General features: G+C 38.1%; 2 protein-coding genes across 2 annotated transcripts; one reads left to right on the top strand and one right to left on the bottom strand.

The window, feature by feature from the left end:
• Positions 1-2,957: 2,957 nt before the first annotated feature.
• LOC137941364 (transcription repressor MYB5-like) lies at positions 2,958-4,142 on the bottom strand. The gene is made up of 2 exons (XM_068786733.1): positions 3,808-4,142; positions 2,958-3,700 (listed from the first exon to the last, which is right to left on the bottom strand). Exons 1-2 carry the CDS (start codon positions 4,140-4,142, stop codon positions 3,088-3,090), a joined length of 948 nt encoding a protein of 315 aa, XP_068642834.1. The 3' UTR covers positions 2,958-3,087.
• Positions 4,143-7,413: 3,271 nt separating this feature from the next.
• LOC137940464 (uncharacterized) lies at positions 7,414-18,994 on the top strand. Its single transcript, XM_068785542.1, has 20 exons — positions 7,414-8,727; positions 10,054-10,257; positions 12,624-12,728; positions 12,819-12,884; positions 12,972-13,136; positions 13,283-13,357; positions 13,452-13,606; positions 14,222-14,357; positions 14,441-14,510; positions 14,641-14,768; positions 14,851-14,907; positions 15,041-15,226; positions 15,321-15,413; positions 16,226-16,311; positions 16,392-16,458; positions 16,535-16,601; positions 16,685-16,821; positions 17,659-17,750; positions 17,837-17,903; positions 18,335-18,994. The coding sequence occupies exons 1-20, from the start codon at positions 7,504-7,506 to the stop codon at positions 18,497-18,499; spliced, it is 3,345 nt and encodes a 1,114-aa protein (XP_068641643.1). The 5' UTR covers positions 7,414-7,503; the 3' UTR covers positions 18,500-18,994.
• Positions 18,995-19,866: the final 872 nt, after the last annotated feature.

Raw genomic sequence — 19,866 nt, 5'->3', positions numbered from 1 at the left:
ACTTCCCTACATTATTCCTGCTTGGCAGAGTTTTTTCAATACCTTTACTTTAAGATCTAATCCATTAGAGTTACAAAATTACTGATAGATTCACCTTAGGATTGGGTGTAATCTTGTTTTTTAGTTTGATTGTTATATCGGTATTGTTCAATTTTTGGAAAAGAAAAATTATTCACTGACCTGATTATAACCGAGTAGAATGAGTCTTTATTTATAATAGAGGAGAAACCTATGTCCCATTAGACCCAAAGTCTAACTCTTAAAGATAAGTTCTAGAGTAATTGAATGACTGAACATTAGCAGAATACTAACATACCAAAACATCTTTAACTTGAGACTCTTTTATGAGACTTTTTTTTCCCACTAGAACTATCGTATAATAAGTCCATATCACAGCTTGGGCCAAAGCCAATTTCGGTTGATAATCTTCGAAGCCAAAGAAGTTCACAAAGACCCTATAGAGAGTAGGGCAGTCAAAAGGAGGACTAGAAGTTCTAGTGTTAAGGCTAGGTGCCAGAGTGTGGACAGGAGAACATAATTCCATGCCTGCTTGAGAGAGGACATCTAGTAAATATTTGTTTTGAGAAAGAAATAGCTCAGTAGAACCATAAATTACATATATACAGAGAAAAAATCAAAGACAACATTAATTTTTAATAAAAAATTTAGAAAAGAGAGACATTTTAAAGTTAGATAGGAGGCAAATATTATTTTCTGTGAAAATAATGTCATCAACATAAACAAAAAAAATAGGTGGCCTTTTGAAAAAGTAAAATGAAAGGAGGGATCAAATTGACTTGTTTCCAAACCAAATGAGAGCAAAAAAGAACTAAAATGAGAAAACTATGTGTGAGGAGCTTGTTTTAAACCATAAATATTTTTTTAGTTTAAAGATAGGGAAGGGGAAAAGAGATTTTTCAAAACTAGGACATTGTTTCCTAAAAACTTGTTCTTCTAAGTTCCCATTTAAAAATGCATTGTTTATATCAAATTGACAAAGAGAGCTTCCTTTAGATACAACAAATGTAAGAGCCACTTGGATAGTTTGAGGACAAACAATTGGACTAAATGTTTCATCATAATCTAGTCCAACAAATTGACAGTGGCCTTGATTGATGAGACATGCTTTAAATTTATCCAAAGAACCATCAAATTTGAAATAAGTGCCAAAAACTAATTGGAGCTGACAATATGCATGTTAGAAGTAGAAAGAACAAGCTCCCTAGTGCTATTTGAAAGTAAAACATTGTATTATTCTTCTATAACTTGTTTCCAATGAGGAAGAAGTAGTGATTCCTTATATGAGATAGGTTCATGGAGAGAGATGGTATTGTATGCAAGGTAAGTGGACGAGTTACTTTGTCATAGGTGAACATTAGTTGTTGTGGGAGGACAGGTTTGGAAGAATCTTACAAGATTCTCACAACAAGAAGTCTCGCACAACAAAAGTTCATATGGCAAAGTCTTACAAGTGTCTCACACTTTGAAGTGTCACAATAGTGACTCGATTAAAATGTATTTTAATTATGTTAGTCTTCTATCTATTTTCAGTTATTCAATTGTTTAAGGAGTTATTTTTAAGAGTTAAACTTTAGGCATCAATGGAACAGAGGGATAATTTATTTGTAATCTGATTCTACTTATTTTTTCTATTATAAATATAGGCGTGTTGTATTCAGTTATAATCAAAACAATGAATTATTTTTTTTCATAATTTTTAATATGGTGTTAAAGTAGGTTTTGTGAGTTGACTCAATCAATCCACCAAGAAACGATGGAGCACTTATTCCCGTGTGATCCTTAATTTTTAGTTTTCCTTGGTTCTTTGATTTGTCTTTGTTTAATTTTCTGTCTTTACTTTTGCTATCCTTTGTAGAGCACCAGATATTTTCTTTACCTCTAATGTTGACCACAAACCTTTATCTGTCTCATCCATGTTATTTCTACTTGATTGGTTTCCTTATCTTCCTCACAAAATCCACTTGTTTCGTCAAATCAATTAAAAAGGCATCTCTCTGTTCTCTATGTTCTGAATTCTTTCTTACTGTTGGTGGAAATTCTGGAGTTTCTCTTCTCAAAACTCACCGGTCTTCACGTTTGCTTCCTTCTATGCTCTTTTCAAAACACAAGTGTCGCGGCCTCGATCTTCTTGATCTTTGCACTTCATGCTGGAGACACCGACAACGATGCAAAATCTTGATACTCTCCTGCAGGAGCTGGGGAACAGTGACACTCGAGGGAGCCCTAATGCAGCGAAATGCGTTTTCTGTGCTTGTCGTCTTTCATGCTGCTGCTGCAATAGTCTCACTCCCATACGTCTCTTCCCATGATTTTATATTGAACATCTCGGTTTCTTCCGGTGCGAGGTGGCTTGAGAATTTACATAGCATTGTTTCAGTTATTCAGTCTCTGCTTTTACCTGCACTGGTTCACCTCGAGCTTTAATAGAACAAAAGAAGATTAATCGAGTTGGGTTTTTCTACAGAGAAGTTCGGAGATTCGAAATTCCTCCGATCTATAAAGTTTACGAGTATTTACTCTTCAGTGGTACTGATATCAAAGATTTACAGAGTCAGTGAGATCTTTAATGGAGCCCATGTCCACCATGGATTTAAAGATAAAGTAAATTAAGCTTTAAAGGTGACTTGAAGGCCACTTATATGGTGGCCTTAAGCCAGCTATTAAGTAGACTGTCTCGTCTTTCCCAGGTTTGAAGGGTTTGGAATGGAGAGACATGGTGGAGGTTTGTTTGAGTCATCCACATGACATGAAAGGTTCTGTGAGCAAAGAACTATCTCTCACTGATCTTTTCAAAGCACATAATGCAGTGTAAGAGAGTTTAACCGATATAAATGCAGTAAAAGAAATTACAGAGACCGAAGAATAGGGAGAAGAAGCATTGACGAAGGCCATTTTTTCAAGAGAAGAGACTGATAAGCCAGACAAGTAGCCATTATCTGCAAATGACTGATAGTGTTGTCATTTTTATAATATTCTTCAACTATAAACAAGCAAACACTCTCGGAGGATCCATACATTTCAGTGGTAAACTCGCCTCAGTGTCTTTTATGTTTTCAGGCGATCGACTCAGAGAAGCTTATCCATCTGATGCGCAAAGTGCTCCCGTTCACCATTTGCACCCGCAGCTGATGAACCCACGGCTGCTTCACAGATGTTTCCGTAACCAAGAGTGGGTTTGAGCAATCCAGTAATGAACTGCTCTGAAGGTGGAACAAAGTTATTCGACTGCTGCTGCTGAAGTGTAAGCGTGTCTTCGTCCATCAAAGAATTCAGAAAAGAGGAGAAGAGGTCATCGCTACAGTAATCTATTTGATCTTCTTCATTGCTGTTTCCTAGGCTGCTCTGGACTGCATTCATCATCAGACTGTCGGGATTATTCCAGCTTTCGCCTCCAGTACCATCCCTTCCGTTCTGATCACCAAGGTCAGTCCTCACAAACCAGCCGTTGTCAGTTGTCCTTTCGTCAGCCTCTCTGCACTTTCCGGCAACTTGTGCATTTGGAGTTGGGTTAATTTTAGGAGCAGGTGGGGAATCAAGTGGGGAAGGGTTAGGGTTGAGTGGTTTGTGAGTCCTGGGATCAATTCCCTGGCTTATGAGCTTCTTGCTGAGATGGGTGTTCCAGTAGTTCTTTATCTCGTTGTCGGTCCGCCCCGGTATTCTCCCAGCTATCAGAGACCACCTGAAAATGAAAGGCGAAACAAGAACGAGTTCTCAAACCCTAGCAGTTGCACCAAATTATTTATGAGATGTAACAGGGCAACCGAAAGCAGAGTGAAGGACCACTACCTGTTACCGAGAAGACGATGGAGGCGCAGGATGAGATCTTCTTCGTCGGGAGTGATCTGTCCACGCTTCACAGAGGGACGGAGATAATTCATCCAACGAAGACGGCAGCTCTTGCCACACCTGAGCAAGCCCGCCCGCTTGGGTAGCATCCGCCACCGCCCCTCGCCCTCCCGATTTATGTAGTTGGACAGGAGATCGTCCTCTTCCGGCGTCCAGGGACCTCTCTTCAGACCAATCTTGCTGCAGCATGGCGTGGTTTTTGGTCCCGTACCAGCTGACGACGACGACGACGACCCGGAAGGATTTCTAGCCGACATGGATGAAAGGTTCCTCATGGCTGCCTCCTCCTCCTTACAATCTCCACTATTTCTTGTCTTATTTTGCTCTTATGTATGGATCGATTGCTGGAAAGTGCCAAAACGGTGGATGGAAAAGAAGAAAGAGACGGGTGATGGTTGAGGTGGGCGCTCTTATATAATTTCTTATGCATTTTGATACTTTAGCTAACTCTACACGCCCACGCACAAACAACATATATATGATTCATGCCAGTAAATTGTAAAACATGAATCTCCTTAAATCTTCGATGGATGATTATGTCAGCTTCAAGTGACAAATGTAGAAATGGATCAAAGACTGTTCTAACCACTGAGTTAAAGAGAAAGGGTTTAGGTTTTTCTATTATGAGGCGTTAACTTGTCTTCAATTACTAGGCTTTTAGACCACAAGTCATAAGTCATCATTCTTCTCCACCAAGAATGCCTGGATTAGCAACTCAACTGGAAATTGGAAACAGGAAAAGAAAAGGACAGTCGCTAAAAACAACGGTAAAATGTTAAAAAAAAAAGAAAAAAAGGAATAAGAACTGGACCACGATGTTGATTAGAGCAGAGCAGGAATTTCACGGTCCGAGGACCCCCTTTGGTGCGTCCCATGTGTCTACGACTGTGTTTTTTTTTTCTTTTTTTGTTATCTCTAACAAGAGCACATCAGACGAGTCATGAGATGAAAAATTGAAGGGAAGGATCAAGGAAGAGACATCTCCAGAGTCTACTCTTTCTTTTCTTTTCTTTCTTTTTTTTCTTTTGCAGATCCTAAAGGTTAGACTCCTTCAAGGGTCCTTTAACTCCTCTTGCGATTGGTAGGGGAGTTAGATTTTACTAGATCTACCAGCCGAGAAGATCTCTTATCTCACAAAGTTGAATCAAACTATGGTGAAAAAGATGATTTCAACGTTAGCTAGTTTAGAATATTTCAAATATTTAGCTCGCTTGGTTCGAACTCGGTTAAAATTATTAGGCTCGAACCTAGGCTCGGCTCGATGCCACCCCTACCCTCACCCCCAGTTTGAAGGGGAGTGTTGGAAGGTGGGCCCCAAACTCATACGACCAAGGAAGGTCCACACATCCAAGTGTGTTGGACGATGGACTCAAGTCTATACGACCAAGGAAGACTCACACATCCAAGAGAGGTGGAAGATGGGTTCAAGCTCACATGCCAAGGAGAAGGCCCACACGTGGTGGCATGATGGTAAAGAAAGAATTATCTCATAAAGATGACATCAATGTAATTAGTTTAAGTTTTAGGGGCATAATTGTAATATTATAATTTATTCATATATAAATTGAGCTTCAGGAGGAGGGTTTGGACACAAGTCTATAACCTCATTCTTCTTCCTGTTTTCTCCCCAAGATGTTGTCTCTCTTTTTCTCCACGAGTTAATCTATGGAGTCTTGAAAAGTAATAAGTAGGTCTACCACATATTTTCTTTGAGATAAAACAATACCATGTTGGGATTATAATACTTTAATTTCAAGAAAGCACTTCAATACCCCAAGGTTTTTGGTTTGAAATACTTTAGACAACTCCTTTACTCGATGAATACCTCCTTGATCACTCCCAATGAGAATAATATTATCCACACATATAGTCATAAGAATTACACTATGATTAGTATGCTTAACAAAAATAGAATGATCCATTTCCCATCTATTAAAACCCAAACAACCTTGCTGAATTTATCGAACCATGCTAAGGGTGATTGCTTAATTCCATAAATTGGCTTATTAAGATTACAAACCTGCTCCCCATCAACCACAAAACCAGGTGGTTGAAGTATGTAGACTTCCTCTTGTAAATTACCATTGGAGAACACATTATAAACATCAAGAGGGCAATTGAAATCTATAACAAGAGACATAAGAAGCCTTACAGTGTTATATTTTATAACTAGAGAGAAGGTTTCTTCATAATCAATGTCGTAATTTTGAGCAAAGCCTTTATCCACTAGTTGTGCTTTCAATCGAGCAACAGTACCATATGGATTGTGCTTCACTATAAAAAGCCATCACAAACCCGCAAGTTTTTTTGTAGTTGGCAAGGTAGTCAAATCCCAAGTTCAATATGAGTACATGGTTATCGTTTCCTTCTTCATGGCAACCATCCATCCTAGATGATTTAGAGATTCAACATGATCCTTGGGAATAAACATAGAAGAAGAGGCAACAAGAAAAGAATAACAATCCGAGTAAGATTATGCGTGGAAACAAAGTGAGAAAAATGATAAGAAGAAGAAGTTTTATTTCACACACAAAAATGAGGTTCATTATGAATAGCAATAGGACAAGTACTAAACAGAGGCCCAAAAACCATAACGAAATTAGAATCGCTAACCTCTAAATCAATCAATGGAGTAGGTGAGTGGTCAACCAGTGGTAAGGAAGGAGGGTACAAACTAATAATTTTTTTTCATTGCTTCTATATTTGATCCCCAGTATAAGATGTACTCGATCAAAAAGAATATTCCAAAGACTTATGGCAATGAAGTAGAAAATGAAGTTATTGAAGTAAGATGTTTCTTAAAGGATATGTATGAAGAGTTCTATGGTGAAGCTTAAGCACCTTCACTTGCTCTTGAGTCTTGATGATACATCCAATGGTGAGGCATCTACAAAGCATTTGCTCCCAATGGGACAAATATTTTGGGGGGATGAAGATGAAGCTAGAAATTTTGAGAAGCACATTTTGAATGTGAGACCTAGGTTGGCCTCTCCGTATTTCATTTCCTTTCTTTCAGGTTTATGCTTATAAAGACACGTTTTTGTCAAGTGCTCGATTTAAAAGTCAATAAATGTTCCCTTACGCAGTGGTATTACCAAAAAGCCCTTTCTCGCGTTGAATATTGTGACTATGATGCAATGAGAGGCGTCGTTAAAGAAGTGAAAAATAAGGCTTGTAAGTTAGAAGATGGGAATAGGGAAGGAGTGGCACGTGACAAGCTGTAAAGGGCAATATTCCCTCCAAAACCGGAGTTCCTCCTCGCGGTTTCCCTCCAAACTTCGAAGAGAAGAAAAAATTGAAGGAGCAAGGACCGAGTACCGTGTCCCCAACGAAGGTGCCCATTTCTTTCTCATCCGCAGCTAATGGCGCCTTTACGTGTTTGCTTTCATCTGTCGACTATTATCCCTCTCTAACATCTATCTTATTCAAATCTCTCTTACTTAATCTCCCCCCTTAACTCCAACCCTAACCCTAGAGCCCCAAAACCCACTGCCAATTTCCTCATCAAAACCCTCGCCCTCCCTCTTCCCCCCCCCCCCCCCCCCCCCCCTAGAGGCGTTCTCCGACACTCAGAGGCGATAAAGATCGAGAGGGGATTGCCTCCATATTCTCTATCCCTCTCTACGTCCATCGGTCATGGCGGCGAACGATTCCACGCAGTTCCAAATTGCGGCCGTTTTGGGGCCAGACCCGGGGCCATTTGAGACGCTAATCTCCCACCTTATGTCTACGGTTAACGAGCAGAGGTCGCAGGCCGAGGCGCTATTCAATCTCTGCAAGCAAACTCAGCCGGACGCCCTCGTCCTTAAACTCTCCCATCTTCTACAGTCTTCTCCCCATGTCGAGGCACGGGCAATGGCCGCCATCCTCCTCCGTAAGCAACTCACTCGGGATGACTCCTATATCTGGCCTCAACTTGCGCCCACCACCCAGACGGCCGTCAAGTCGCTCTTTCTAGCCTGTGTGCAACGGGAAGAATCCAAGTCCATTTCCAAGAAGCTCTGCGACACCGTTTCCGAGCTCGCATCTAGTATTCTACCAGAGGGGGGCTGGCCCGATCTTCTACCTTTCATGTTCCAGTGCGTTACATCCGATACACCGCGTCTCCAGGAATCCGCCCTCTTAATGTTCGCCCAATTGTCTCAATTTATCGGGGAAACCCTAATACCCCATCTTAATACCCTCCATTCTGTATTTCTTCAGTGTCTATCCTCATCCGTCTCTGCCGATGTTAGAATTGCTGCCCTAGGGGCCGCAATCAATTTCATCCAGTGCTTATCTTCACCTGCGGATCGAGACCGCTTCCAAGATCTCCTCCCGGCAATGATGCAAACGCTTACTGAAGCCCTAAACTCCGGTCAGGAGTCTACGGCTCAAGAAGCCCTCGAACTTTTGATCGAGCTGGCTGGGACAGAGCCTAAGTTTCTCCGTCGCCAACTGGCTGAGGTTGTCGGCTCCATGCTTCAGATTGCAGAGGCAGGGGGGCTGGAAGAGGGAACACGCCATCTGGCTATTGAATTTGTCATCACCTTGGCGGAGGCTAGAGAGCGTGCCCCAGGCATGATGAGGAAGCTTCCTCAATTTATCGGAAGGTTATTTGCTATCTTGATGAAGATGTTGCTGGACATCGAAGATGTTCCTGCATGGCATAATGCGGAGTCTGAGGATGAAGATGCTGGCGAGACCAGTAACTATAGTGTTGCCCAGGAATGTTTGGATAGGCTTTCAATTTCGCTGGGTGGGAACACCATAGTACCAGTTGCTTCTGAGCTTCTTCCCGCATATTTGGCTGCATCCGAGTGGCAAAAGCGTCATGCAGCTCTGATCACCCTTGCTCAGATCGCTGAAGGTTGCTCAAAGGTATTTTGCTCTTGATCGTAAAACTTGATGAATGACTTCAATTTTTTTTTATATCAACTTTTATTTTAGTTTTTAATCTTGCTCTTTTGAGCCTTTTAATGTAACTTAGCACTATTTTTTTTTTAAAAAAACTTCTATTTTAGTTTAAGTAGGTTTGTGCAGTTTTCAACTTTGAGGCGGGAAGCTCACATTGTTACAGGTAGATATTAAGCTTAGATATTGACGACAGCTTTAGCATTGATAATTGTTAGTTATCTCTTTCATGAGTTAAAAAAGTACGAGTAATTTAATTTGATTATCTTATAGGGAAGATATTTATGAGAATGTTAATAGATAGTTTTGTGCTACTTAGTTTATGCTTACATTTAGTTTGGTTAAATTCCATGTCATGTACTTGTCCTACTTTAAGGGCATTATTGTACTTTTGCTTTTTAATGAAATGAAGGAAATAAAAGGGACGTGAGAGAGACCTAATCTCTTTCTTCTCCTTTTCTCCCACGAACTCCTTCTCATTCTCTCTAAAGCCCTACCTACCGAAACTTCCACTTCTTTTCTTCTTCTAATCTGGGTTCTTAAATTAATTAATCTAAACTCGTAACCTTAGTTGTCATTATTTAACTACTTAATACTACACATTAATTTGATGAACTTCCTTCAGATCGTTTAATACAACATAATAAGCTGCTCTCAAACTCATTTTAGCCTAAAATCTAATTTTTTGTTAATTTCAACTGGCGTTCTTCTTTGCACTCACACTCTCTATCTATATGGTTGAATCTGCTTCCTGTTTGATTTCTTAAGCGCACAGGTTCTTTTTGCTTTACTGCTCTGGTGATGTCTATCTATGTCATAGTTGGTTCCTGTAATTTTTTTTTGAGATAGTCAATTTGTGATGAATTTCACTGAAACATAGATTTTCTTGTTACTGAATCGGAACAACCTGGCACAGTTCGGCCTGTAATTTGCTTTTTTTGTGTGTCAAACTTCCTTTAGAGTGATTCCCCGGTCAAGATTTTTAAACAACACACTTTTTTGTTTTGAATTCCTTGTATGCTTAGCTCTTTATCTATGCAACTTTGTTATCTTTGTTATCTCTATACATTTTGCTGCTGGTATTTTTTAATTACACATGCCTGTATCTGACAACTGTATTAAGGATATTTAGTTATTTTATTGTTTTTCCTTTATCCCTTTTTTTGTTATCTATGCTTTTTTTATACTGTTTTTCTTAGAAAAGCTTGTTTATTTCATCTAATTTGATTGGTTGTGCCTGTCATATAAACTTTTCATGTGTTTTCTTTATCTTTATCTCTTGATTATATTCAGGTCATGATAAAAAATCTGGAGCAAGTGGTGAATATGTTTTTGAACTCGTTCCAAGATCCTCACCCCCGAGTTCGGTGGGCAGCCATTAATGCAATTGGGCAATTGTCTACAGACCTAGGACCAGATCTACAGCTCCAATATCATCAGAGAGTGCTTCCTGCTTTAGCCTCTGCAATGGATGATTTCCAAAATCCTCGTGTGCAGGTGCATAGTTTATAATTATTTATTTATTTAATTGTCTATGTTGATTACACACATATGCACTCTACGCCTTTTCCCTCTATGACAACTGAGCTAAAGGCTCAATCCACTGTCTAATGGATGCTTTTAATTTTTTTTTTAAAGACAAACTAAAGTGGCTGATGCAAAATATTCAATTAGCTATCAGTTTGTTATGTGATATGGATCTGCTACACAGTAGTCTGCTTATCATTCAGTTTAATCTTGAAGAGATGGAAATCTACTTTTGACAGAAGAATGGCTGTTCCTGTTTTATGCTTATAATTTTTCATATGCTTGAATATGTTCCTTTGATTATGTTTATGTTTTTCTAATGTTTTTGGGTTTAGCTTAGGATGTTAAAAAGTTGAAAGTAGGATATATGATAGTGGCCTTGAGAGTATGATAAGAATGTATCAAGTTGGTTTTCTCTCTCTCTTTTTCTCAATATTCATATAAACACACATGCATATGAAAGGCATATGTATGATTTAGTAAATATTCACTTTCAGTACAATGAGAATGAAAATAGGAAAGGTAAGATTGGTTATCAAATTGGAACGAGATGCAGCAAGGTGCACATATGACTACATCTTATGCTATTTGATTCTTGAGCAGAAATGAATGTCTGGATGTTGTAGTAATTTCTGTTTATCTTTGAGCCGGTAAGAAAACCCTTAAACTCGTCAAGACTCAATCCTTATACCGTTTTAAGAGTGGCTTACTTTTTCTGAAGAATTTTATCCCTTATAGTTCAATAGAATAAAAATGGTAAGGAGTAGTTATAGTTTCCTGTTTGTCTTTTGCTATTGAAGAAGACCTGCAACACATGTTAACTCTAAAAACGACCCAATGGTTTCAATGGATTTAAGAGCTAGTTACTTTTAGGAAGTTCTATCTAATGAAATTTTGGTAAGGTCTCCCTCTAGCATATCTGTATGTTTAAGATCAGCTAGAAATTGCTCTTGGATGAGTTGTTTATTCTGCCATCATTTGTTATCATTGGGTCTTGAGCGTTGGTGTCTTCAAAGTATATTTTTAGTTACCCTTGCCCTTAAATAGTGATGCAGTTCACGTATAAACTTGAAAAGAGATTGTGCGAATGAAACCTCTGACATCCACTGATGTAATTCATTTTGGTCAATGTTTTTTTATTGTAGCTTGGTGAAAATTGGTAATCTTTGTCACAAGGTGATTACCAGAAAAAGTAGTCAAGTGGTTTATTGAAATGTGTTGTTTGTTTAGCCGTTTTTAGTTTTTTATTTTTTATGCGGTAATTTTCTATTGACTTAATTTTGGATTTGCTGATGCTTAGAAATTTGTTTAATGGTTTTTCTGTAATTAACGTTGTTTTTCTGAAGAAGAAACTGAAAAATAGTTATACGAATCCATATAGAAGCATCCCTTTAACTATATGTTCTTTTGAGGATTGGGCCTCTGTCTCAATGGCCACAAGGAAGAAGAGAAGGGATGGGGGGTTCTAGTATGTGGTCTGTTGATCAAGTATATGGTGTTCAACATTCACAAAGAAAAAGCTATACATACTTTTTGCAATGGATGCAGGAATTTTTGCTTCAGTGATTCTCTACACGATGATAAATTAACCTCCTTTTCTTTGTTGAGATGGCTTCATTCATGAGGTTAGCCTTTTTTTTTTTTTGAAAAAGGATGTATATATTAACAAAAGAAACAAAGAATTTCAGAGGGATGGGGAGAAATTCCTTAACAACAAGAGATTGTAAGGAAACTCCTGATTTGGCTAACACATCTGCCACCGAGTTAGCAGATCTCGGAATGTGAAACCAAATACAAGAAAATTGAGAAGAAATTTCAAGGATTTCCTGCAAGGAATCCCAATGGCGCCATGGGAGGGGGGGAGGAAGCCTTATCACACCAACCAATAACCACTTTTGAATCCCCGTCAATGTGAATAGGACTACTGTAATTGTCACGGTAAACGCGAAGCCCATTGAGAAGACCTTGAATCTCTGCCGTCGTTGAATCAACAATGCCAAGCGGATCAGCATATGATAAACATTGATTGCCTGAGGGATCTGAGATAACACCACCAAGTTTTCATGAGATTAGCCTTTAAAACAATTTTCATTTTTTATTAAGTTTTTTATTAAATTAAGGTAACTAAATGTACTATACTATGCCTACTTTTCATTGAACTAACTAAGAAGTTAGACACTCTTTTGTTGGAGAAGTGGTAACCTCAAAAATAGAAATTGTCTTGAGCCCTGTCCTTTCAAAAGGAAAAATTATAATCCTTGATGCTGTTATCAATTGCATTCTGCTTAGTCTTTTGTGTGTTAAGTGATGACTTCTTTCTGCTGGCTGTTCTACAGGCACATGCTGCTTCAGCTGTTCTCAACTTCAGTGAGAACTGCACTCCAGATATTTTGATACCTTACCTAGATGGGATTGTGACCAAACTGCTTGTACTCTTACAGGTATGACTTGTTGGAAATTGAATAATTGTAGTCTTTATTGTGACTGTTTTCACTGATTACTAAACATATATTACTGTTGTGTCCATTCAGAATGGCAAGCAGATGGTGCAGGAAGGTGCTTTGACTGCTTTAGCATCAGTAGCAGATTCATCTCAGGTATTGTCCATATACTGTTGTAGCTATGTTCTATTCTATATTGTTTATGTAATTTCATCTGACATTGCATGAATTCTTTTTAATCAGGAAAACTTCCAAAAGTACTATGATGCTGTTATGCCTTATCTCAAAGCTATCTTGGTGAATGCTACGGATAAGTCTAATCGTATGCTTCGTGCCAAATCCATGGAATGTATTAGTTTGGTTGGAATGGCTGTGGGTAAGGACAAATTCAGGGAGGATGCCAAACAGGTAAAGTTCTAAACTGTCACATGGCTATCAATGTGGTAGTAACAAAACTTGTTTTTGTACATTTCATGGATAAAAATATAAATTATTGTAATTTGCCATATTTTTGCCTTTGATTAATCCTTACATTCTTGCTATTTCCGTTCTAGGTGATGGATGTTTTGATGTCATTGCAAGGATCTAATTTGGAGACTGATGACCCCACAACAAGCTATATGCTACAGGTACTGTATTATTTCCGGGCTCCTTTGTGCTGCCTTGTTCTATTAATCTTTGTGTTGTTTAATAACATTTTTTTTTGCTTCATCGCCTTTGTAGGCCTGGGCTAGGTTGTGCAAGTGTCTGGGTCAGGATTTCCTGCCATACATGAGTGTTGTAATGCCCCCTTTGCTTCAATCTGCTCAGCTTAAGCCAGATGTGACTATTACTTCTGCAGGTTCAGATGATGAAATCGATGAATCTGATGATGAAAGGTTTTTTTACTGCCTTTTTTTGATTTTTTGTCATATAGCGTGTTTTGTTACTGGATTCTTGAATATGATGTTAGTTACTTTTATTATTTTTGATTTAGTTGTCCCTACATCCACTGTTGAGTATGAATAACTCCTTTTCATTTGGGAAATTTGGCAGAACATCTGCTCTGGATTTACAAACATGATTTGTATGTGGGAATGACCTGAAACATTTATCATTTGTCTTACCTTCTATTAACTGTGAGATTTGGCCTTTTTTTGTTCCATGGTTTTACTTCTGTTGACCATGGATTTTCTTGGGCCATCATAGTCACCAAATAACAAATTGTATGGTGTGGTGGTCAAGTCTTTTTGTTTCTAGCTGCTGAGAATTTTTGGAAGGTTCATTCTTTAATGAATCTTGCTGGCCATTTAAAAAGAAGAAATTAATGAATTTTTATAGGCATAAAAGTTCAGGACAATGAAGAGTATCTCCTAATTGTTGGTGATATATTGTGTTAGGTTAAGACTTATATATACACTGGTGATTATGCATGCAGCAATTATGGCTAAAAAACTTCTATTAAAATTTTTAGTTTTGTCTGAACTTTTATCTTTTTGTTCTTGGGTTTGCAGTATTGAAACTATTACTCTTGGTGATAAGAGGATTGGCATCAAAACTAGTGTCTTGGAAGAGAAAGCCACGGCTTGTAACATGCTCTGTTGCTACGCTGATGAACTGAAGGAAGGGTTTTACCCTTGGATTGATCAGGTTGGTTAGTAAACAGTTGTTTCTTATTAAGTTTTCGACATAAATGAATATTAAAACACAAGTATGATCTTTGACTTGTCCAGGTTGCTCCAACTTTAGTTCCGCTTCTGCAGTTTTACTTCCATGAAGAAGTTAGGAAGGCTGCTGTCTCAGGTGCACTTTTTTCTTTTTCTTTTTTTGGTTAATAGTATTCCCTCTTCTTTTTGTTTTTATCAATTTGGAAAAAGTAGGATATATTTTTATATGCCTGGTCGCCTGATGTGATTTTTCTGTTATAAAACAGCCATGCCGGAGCTGTTGCGTTCAGCCAAATTGGCAGTTGAGAAAGGACAAGCTCAAGGCCGTGACGAGTCCTATGTTAAGCAGTTATCAGATTACATAATACCAGATTTAGTAGAAGCTTTGCGCAAGGTCAATTCCCTAATTTTTATGATTATTAGGATTTTGTTTTTAATCTTTTTGTATCTTCAACTAAACTGTACTTGGGTTACAGGAACCTGAGACTGAAATTTGTGCTAGCATGTTGGATTCTCTCAATGAATGTATACAGGTTGGCTCTATTATCTCTTTTTGTTTGTTTGTTTGTTTGCTTGTTTGCTTGGCTCTCTACTGGTTTATCTGTTTATAATGTTTGTTTTTTCATTTGTGTTTTGGTGACACTGTTCTTTTGGTTTTTCTTCTAGATATCTGGGCGACTCTTAGACGAAAGCCAGGTGAGGCTTGTCGTGGATGAGATAAAGCAGGTTATAACTGCTAGCTCAACTAGAAAAAGTGAAAGGACTGAGAGGGCGAAAGCTGAAGATTTTGATGCTGAAGAGGGGGAGTTTCTAAAAGAAGAGAATGAGCAGGAAGAAGAAGTCTTTGATCAAGTCTGTCTTGCAACTTGTCAGTGTTCTCATTTTTGTTATTGCCAGGTTTCTTCTTTGTTCTTAACCTGACCACATTTATTTGTCGATATTGCAGGTTGGTGATTGCTTAGGCACATTGATTAAAACGTTTGGAGCTTCTTTCTTGCCTTTCTTTGATGAACTATCTTCATATATAACACCTATGTGGGTAAGTTGACTTACAAACATATGATTGTCATATATATGATTTGTGATTTGGTCCCAGTTATTATTGTTGTCGGTGATTTAACATGCATAATGAAGTTTTTGTGGGTTACTTTATATTGTATGAGCTTGTATGAATTATTGCTAATTGTGCTCACTATGACTGATACCTGTTAACAATGGAGATGAATCTGTTGAGTTGAGATTAGTATTGTGGATGGATGGAAACAAAAGCTGGCTAACTAGTATTTTATAGCTACCTGTCCCCAGTGGACAAGGTAGTTAAGTTGAATTATTGGGGTTCTTTTAGTTACATATTGCTTTCATAGAATGTTATGGTAAAGTGGAAGAGTCAAAATGGCATGGCTAGCCTGGTGAGGAATGTCATGAAGGGTGTTTATCTGTTTTTTGGGTATTATGTTGATTACACACCCATGCTGCACACCTTTCCTTAGGTGTGGTTTGAAACCAAGACCTTGTACTAGAATGCGATGCACATCCCCACCCATTCATGTGACTATTGATCCAGCGACCCAATTTATGTGCTGTCAATGTTGGCAAATTGTAGAAACAGTGAAACAACTCGGGCATTCAGGCTCTGATAATGATGCATTTGATGGATGTGACTATTAGACATTATGTTTTATTACATGCCTGTGGCCTCTTTCTTAATTTCAATACCTTTATGTGGTGCATATTTGTTACTATTCAACATTAACTAGCATATCCTTTCCTAGCTTGGAACATTATCTTTTTCTGCTATTACATCTCTCCTTATGTTAATTCAAAGATAACTAAATCTTGATTTGTCTTCAGGGAAAGGATAAAACTGCTGAAGAACGACGAATTGCAATTTGCATTTTTGATGATGTTGCTGAACAATGTAAAGAAGCAGCTCTCAAGTAAGCATGAAACTAAATATTGTGTTTCTGTTTCAGTTCATTCTGTTTCTGTTTCACTGACTTAAAACTTGTTTGGGCAGGTATTATGATACTTACCTTCCATTTTTGTTGGAAGCATCCAATGATGAAAATCCAGATGTTCGACAGGTTTGATAGAAGGTCCTTTTCTTCTCACTGCTTGTAGATGTCTCATACATAACTCTTGAAACTGAACTATTTCCAGGCTGCGGTTTATGGAATTGGCGTGTGTGCTGAGTTTGGAGGATCTGTGTTTAAACCCCTTGTGGGAGGTATCTTATTTGATCTGTTTACTTAGGTTTAAGTTCCAATTGTAAAGCTGTTTTATGGGCATTTGTTTGTTTTGGATTTACAGAAGCTCTTTCCAGGCTAAATTTTGTAATAAGGTTCCCGAATGCATTACATTCAGACAATGTAATGGCATATGACAATGCTGTGTCAGCCCTAGGAAAAATTTGCCAGTTCCATCGTGACAGTATAGATGGTGCACAGGTATGCTGTTTTCTCATTTTGACAATTCATCTGTGAATTATATTAAATAGCTTGCTGCATCCAATAAGCAAAATTCCTAATATGTTTTCCAGCTGGGCTAGTTAGCTTCATAATTTTAATAAATTGAAAGTTGACTAAGCTCTGTTTTATGTTTAAAGTAGTAGCAATATTCTATTTGCAGTAATTCAGATTGTTGTGCATAATCTGAAATTTAATGGTATTCTAGCCTTATCTTTGGTGGTCTCCATCTATAATTAGTTGCACTTTGATGTGGTTTGTGCAAACCAGCTGCTGTTGATAACAATAAAATGAGATACTAAGGATGCGGAAAATTATTGATTGAGAAATTGTTTTGAAAATTAAAGAGGTATTGATAACATATTTGATGAATTTGAAAGCCTCATACAAAAGACTGTTTTTTAGAGTGAGACTAGAATTGTCATTTTGTGTTAAGTATTTGCTAATTATTAAATTATCAGCTGCATGATTTCTTAAAATGCTAGTAACGTGTGGATTGGGCCTTTGGTTCTATTCCTTATTTTTTATTTATTTTTGGTGTGGGTTTTTTTTTTTTTGGGGGGGGGGGGGGCAGCTGTTATTGACATTCAAGAAAAAAATGCTCATAATGTGATAAAGGTTGCTTTTCTTAGCAAATTGCTGAGCGAAGTTTTCTTTAGTTATATTGGCAGAACCTTCTTAGCAAGTTTCTGGAACTTTGGGAACTTCCTGGAAATTCATGTAGGAACTGGGTTTTGGACATTCCTTACTTTACTATTTATCCACAGAATTCACTTGTGGTAGTGTCCTGAGGATTCAAATGACATCTCTTCTGTTCAGGTTGTTCCTGCCTGGTTAAGCTGCTTGCCTATTAAAAGTGATTTGATAGAGGCTAAAGTGGTGCATGACCAACTATGTTCTATGGTCGAGAGGTATTGCCTGCTGAACATGCAACAGAATGTACTAAACTTTTCCTCCTGAATGTTCAATCATTATAAATGCTGTTTTTCTGATATAGGGCGGATATGGAGCTTCTTGGCCCAAACAATCAATACCTTCCTAAAATTGTTGCTGTGTTTGCTGAGGTAACTCTTATCCTTGTATGAGCTTTACTAGGTCTTTTAATTATAAAGGTTGCTGATGGATTAAAATTGAGCTGTACATAATAGCCTTAAGCATACTGACACTGTTCAAAATTTCAACAACGGCTTAAAAAAGTTGTGATAGACTTGATTGGTGGTGGATGCATTGATATTTATTTTCTTTTATTTCCATCTTTTAAGTTCCCAGGCGATGTAACTGAAAAAGTAGAGATCTGCATTTTGCTTCTGTTATCAAACTTTTTCATTCGTTGAAATATGTGATTGGGCTGTTCTGACACCTTTGGTCATGAATTAAAAGGTGGTCTAGCAGTGTCATTGTTACTTTTATTTCTATTAATATATTATTCTATGGCGATTAGTTTACCATTTCCAATAGCTTTGAACAAATTTCTGTTTTTGCATGGAAAATGCAGGTTTTATGTGCAGGCAAAGACCTAGCGACGGAGCAAACTGCAAGTCGGATGATTAATCTTTTGAGGCAGCTTCAACAGACATTGCCTCCTCAAGCCCTAGCCTCAACCTGGTCTTCCTTGCAACCCCAACAGCAGATAGCCCTGCAATCCATCCTCTCATCCTAGATAATTGATTTGGCCACTTTTCTGTTTTATATGTTTAATTATCCCATTCTTTGTGTGATGTGTATCCCATTCGTTGCTCGGATTATCTTGCAATGTGTCTTGATGAGAGGGCAAAAAATGTAAAAATTCAAGGAAGCCCTGTGAGCAGAAGATGGTCGTTTTGGTGTAGAATTTGTATTATAATACCAATTGCAAAAAAATGTTCTGTGGTCCCTGCTGCTGCAGAATTGAACGAGGTAAGAGTTGTCAGGGTTGGGTAAGATTTTGTTCATTGATAGTGATGGATGTGGCATGGGAAGGGGTACTGGAAAGAAAAAAAATTGTGTTTGAGGCAATTCTTGCTACAGTTTTGTTGCTTGATCGTTCCCTGTTTTAGTTTTTCCAGCAAAATGATATCATGTCTGAGTTAATATTTGCTGTTTGCTACATTCAGTTTGTTCTTTCATATTTATAAAGTAATGAGTAATAAGGTGTTTTGGCTGTGAAGACTTTGCAATGATTTTGAGTTTACATGGTAACTGGTTGGCTTTATGTTTCTATAGCGCGTTCTGTGTTAGCGGCCACCACTTATGATTCTGAACAACCCCTCCTGGGTTTTGCTATGGCTGATTCAGTAGGACATGTCACCATAAGCTGTATTATTCTCGACTAGTTCATTAACGAAGCTCCGTTGGGATCGTATGAAATGGTACGTGGTAAGTGTTTCAACCAGTTCCGAATGGGTGGTGGCGAAGCGGGTCTCCGTCCTTTCGTCGGCCTCGTCCTTGAGGAACCTTGTGTTCAACTCGGGGCAACTAAAGCCTTGGCTCCTATTGGGATTTGTTGTATTTTGATAAATTGTTGTAACAAACCGAAGGAGGTACTCAGATATGCACTGGAATTACTTTTAAGTCTTGATGTCTCATCTCTTATGTTCTTCCTAGTAGTCCACTTTTCAAGCTGCAGGCTGAGTTCTTGGCAAAATATTTTCCGAAAGGGTGTAGGGTTTTCTATTTGCTTCTGAGTTACAAGAGGAGATGACGGAACTTGCCTGTTAGGGGTTGCAGTGGTTTCAACCTTTGCCTATACAGAGCGTTGGATCAAGGTCAGATATTTTGGTCTACAACCACTTGGAAAGCTTCAGCCTTTTTTGTGTTTTTTTTTTTTTTTTTGGTTGTTGATAGTTTGAAGGGTTAATTCATCTCGCGTCATGTGCTCCAAATTCTGTTTGCCATGAGCATTTTTATACTAGTGACAACACATTTTGTCATAGAGTTATGAGCCAGAATGTATGTTTTACACCAATTTGAAAATGACAATTTTTAAATTCAATGAGAAAAAATAGAGTAAATAAATGCAAGTGTAAAATATCAACAATGGAAAGTTGT

The sequence above is a fragment of the Aristolochia californica genome, unplaced genomic scaffold, assembly GCF_029961685.1.
Source record: "Aristolochia californica isolate CCGP_79_NKW_82.1479 unplaced genomic scaffold, dmAriCali1.0.hap1 SCAF_9, whole genome shotgun sequence".
NCBI lineage: Eukaryota > Viridiplantae > Streptophyta > Magnoliopsida > Piperales > Aristolochiaceae > Aristolochia > Aristolochia californica.
The sequence above is the reverse complement of the archived record's forward strand: the minus strand, read 5'-3'. Positions and strand labels throughout refer to the sequence as shown.

What these genes read in the sequence shown, in the direction of transcription:
- LOC137941364 (XM_068786733.1), bottom strand. Translation starts at nt 4,142, where the DNA reads ATGAGGAACCTTTCATCCATGTCGGCTAGAAATCCTTCCGGGTCGTCG. An exon ending in CATCGTCTTCTCGGTAACAG is followed by an intron (nt 3,701 to 3,807) that starts GTAGTGGTCCTT and finishes TTTCATTTTCAG; the next exon opens with GTGGTCTCTGATAGCTGGGA.
- LOC137940464 (XM_068785542.1), top strand. Translation starts at nt 7,504, where the DNA reads ATGGCGGCGAACGATTCCACGCAGTTCCAAATTGCGGCCGTTTTGGGG. An exon ending in TTTACCCTTGGATTGATCAG is followed by an intron (nt 14,358 to 14,440) that starts GTTGGTTAGTAA and finishes TGACTTGTCCAG; the next exon opens with GTTGCTCCAACTTTAGTTCC. An exon ending in TTGTTGCTGTGTTTGCTGAG is followed by an intron (nt 17,904 to 18,334) that starts GTAACTCTTATC and finishes TGGAAAATGCAG; the next exon opens with GTTTTATGTGCAGGCAAAGA.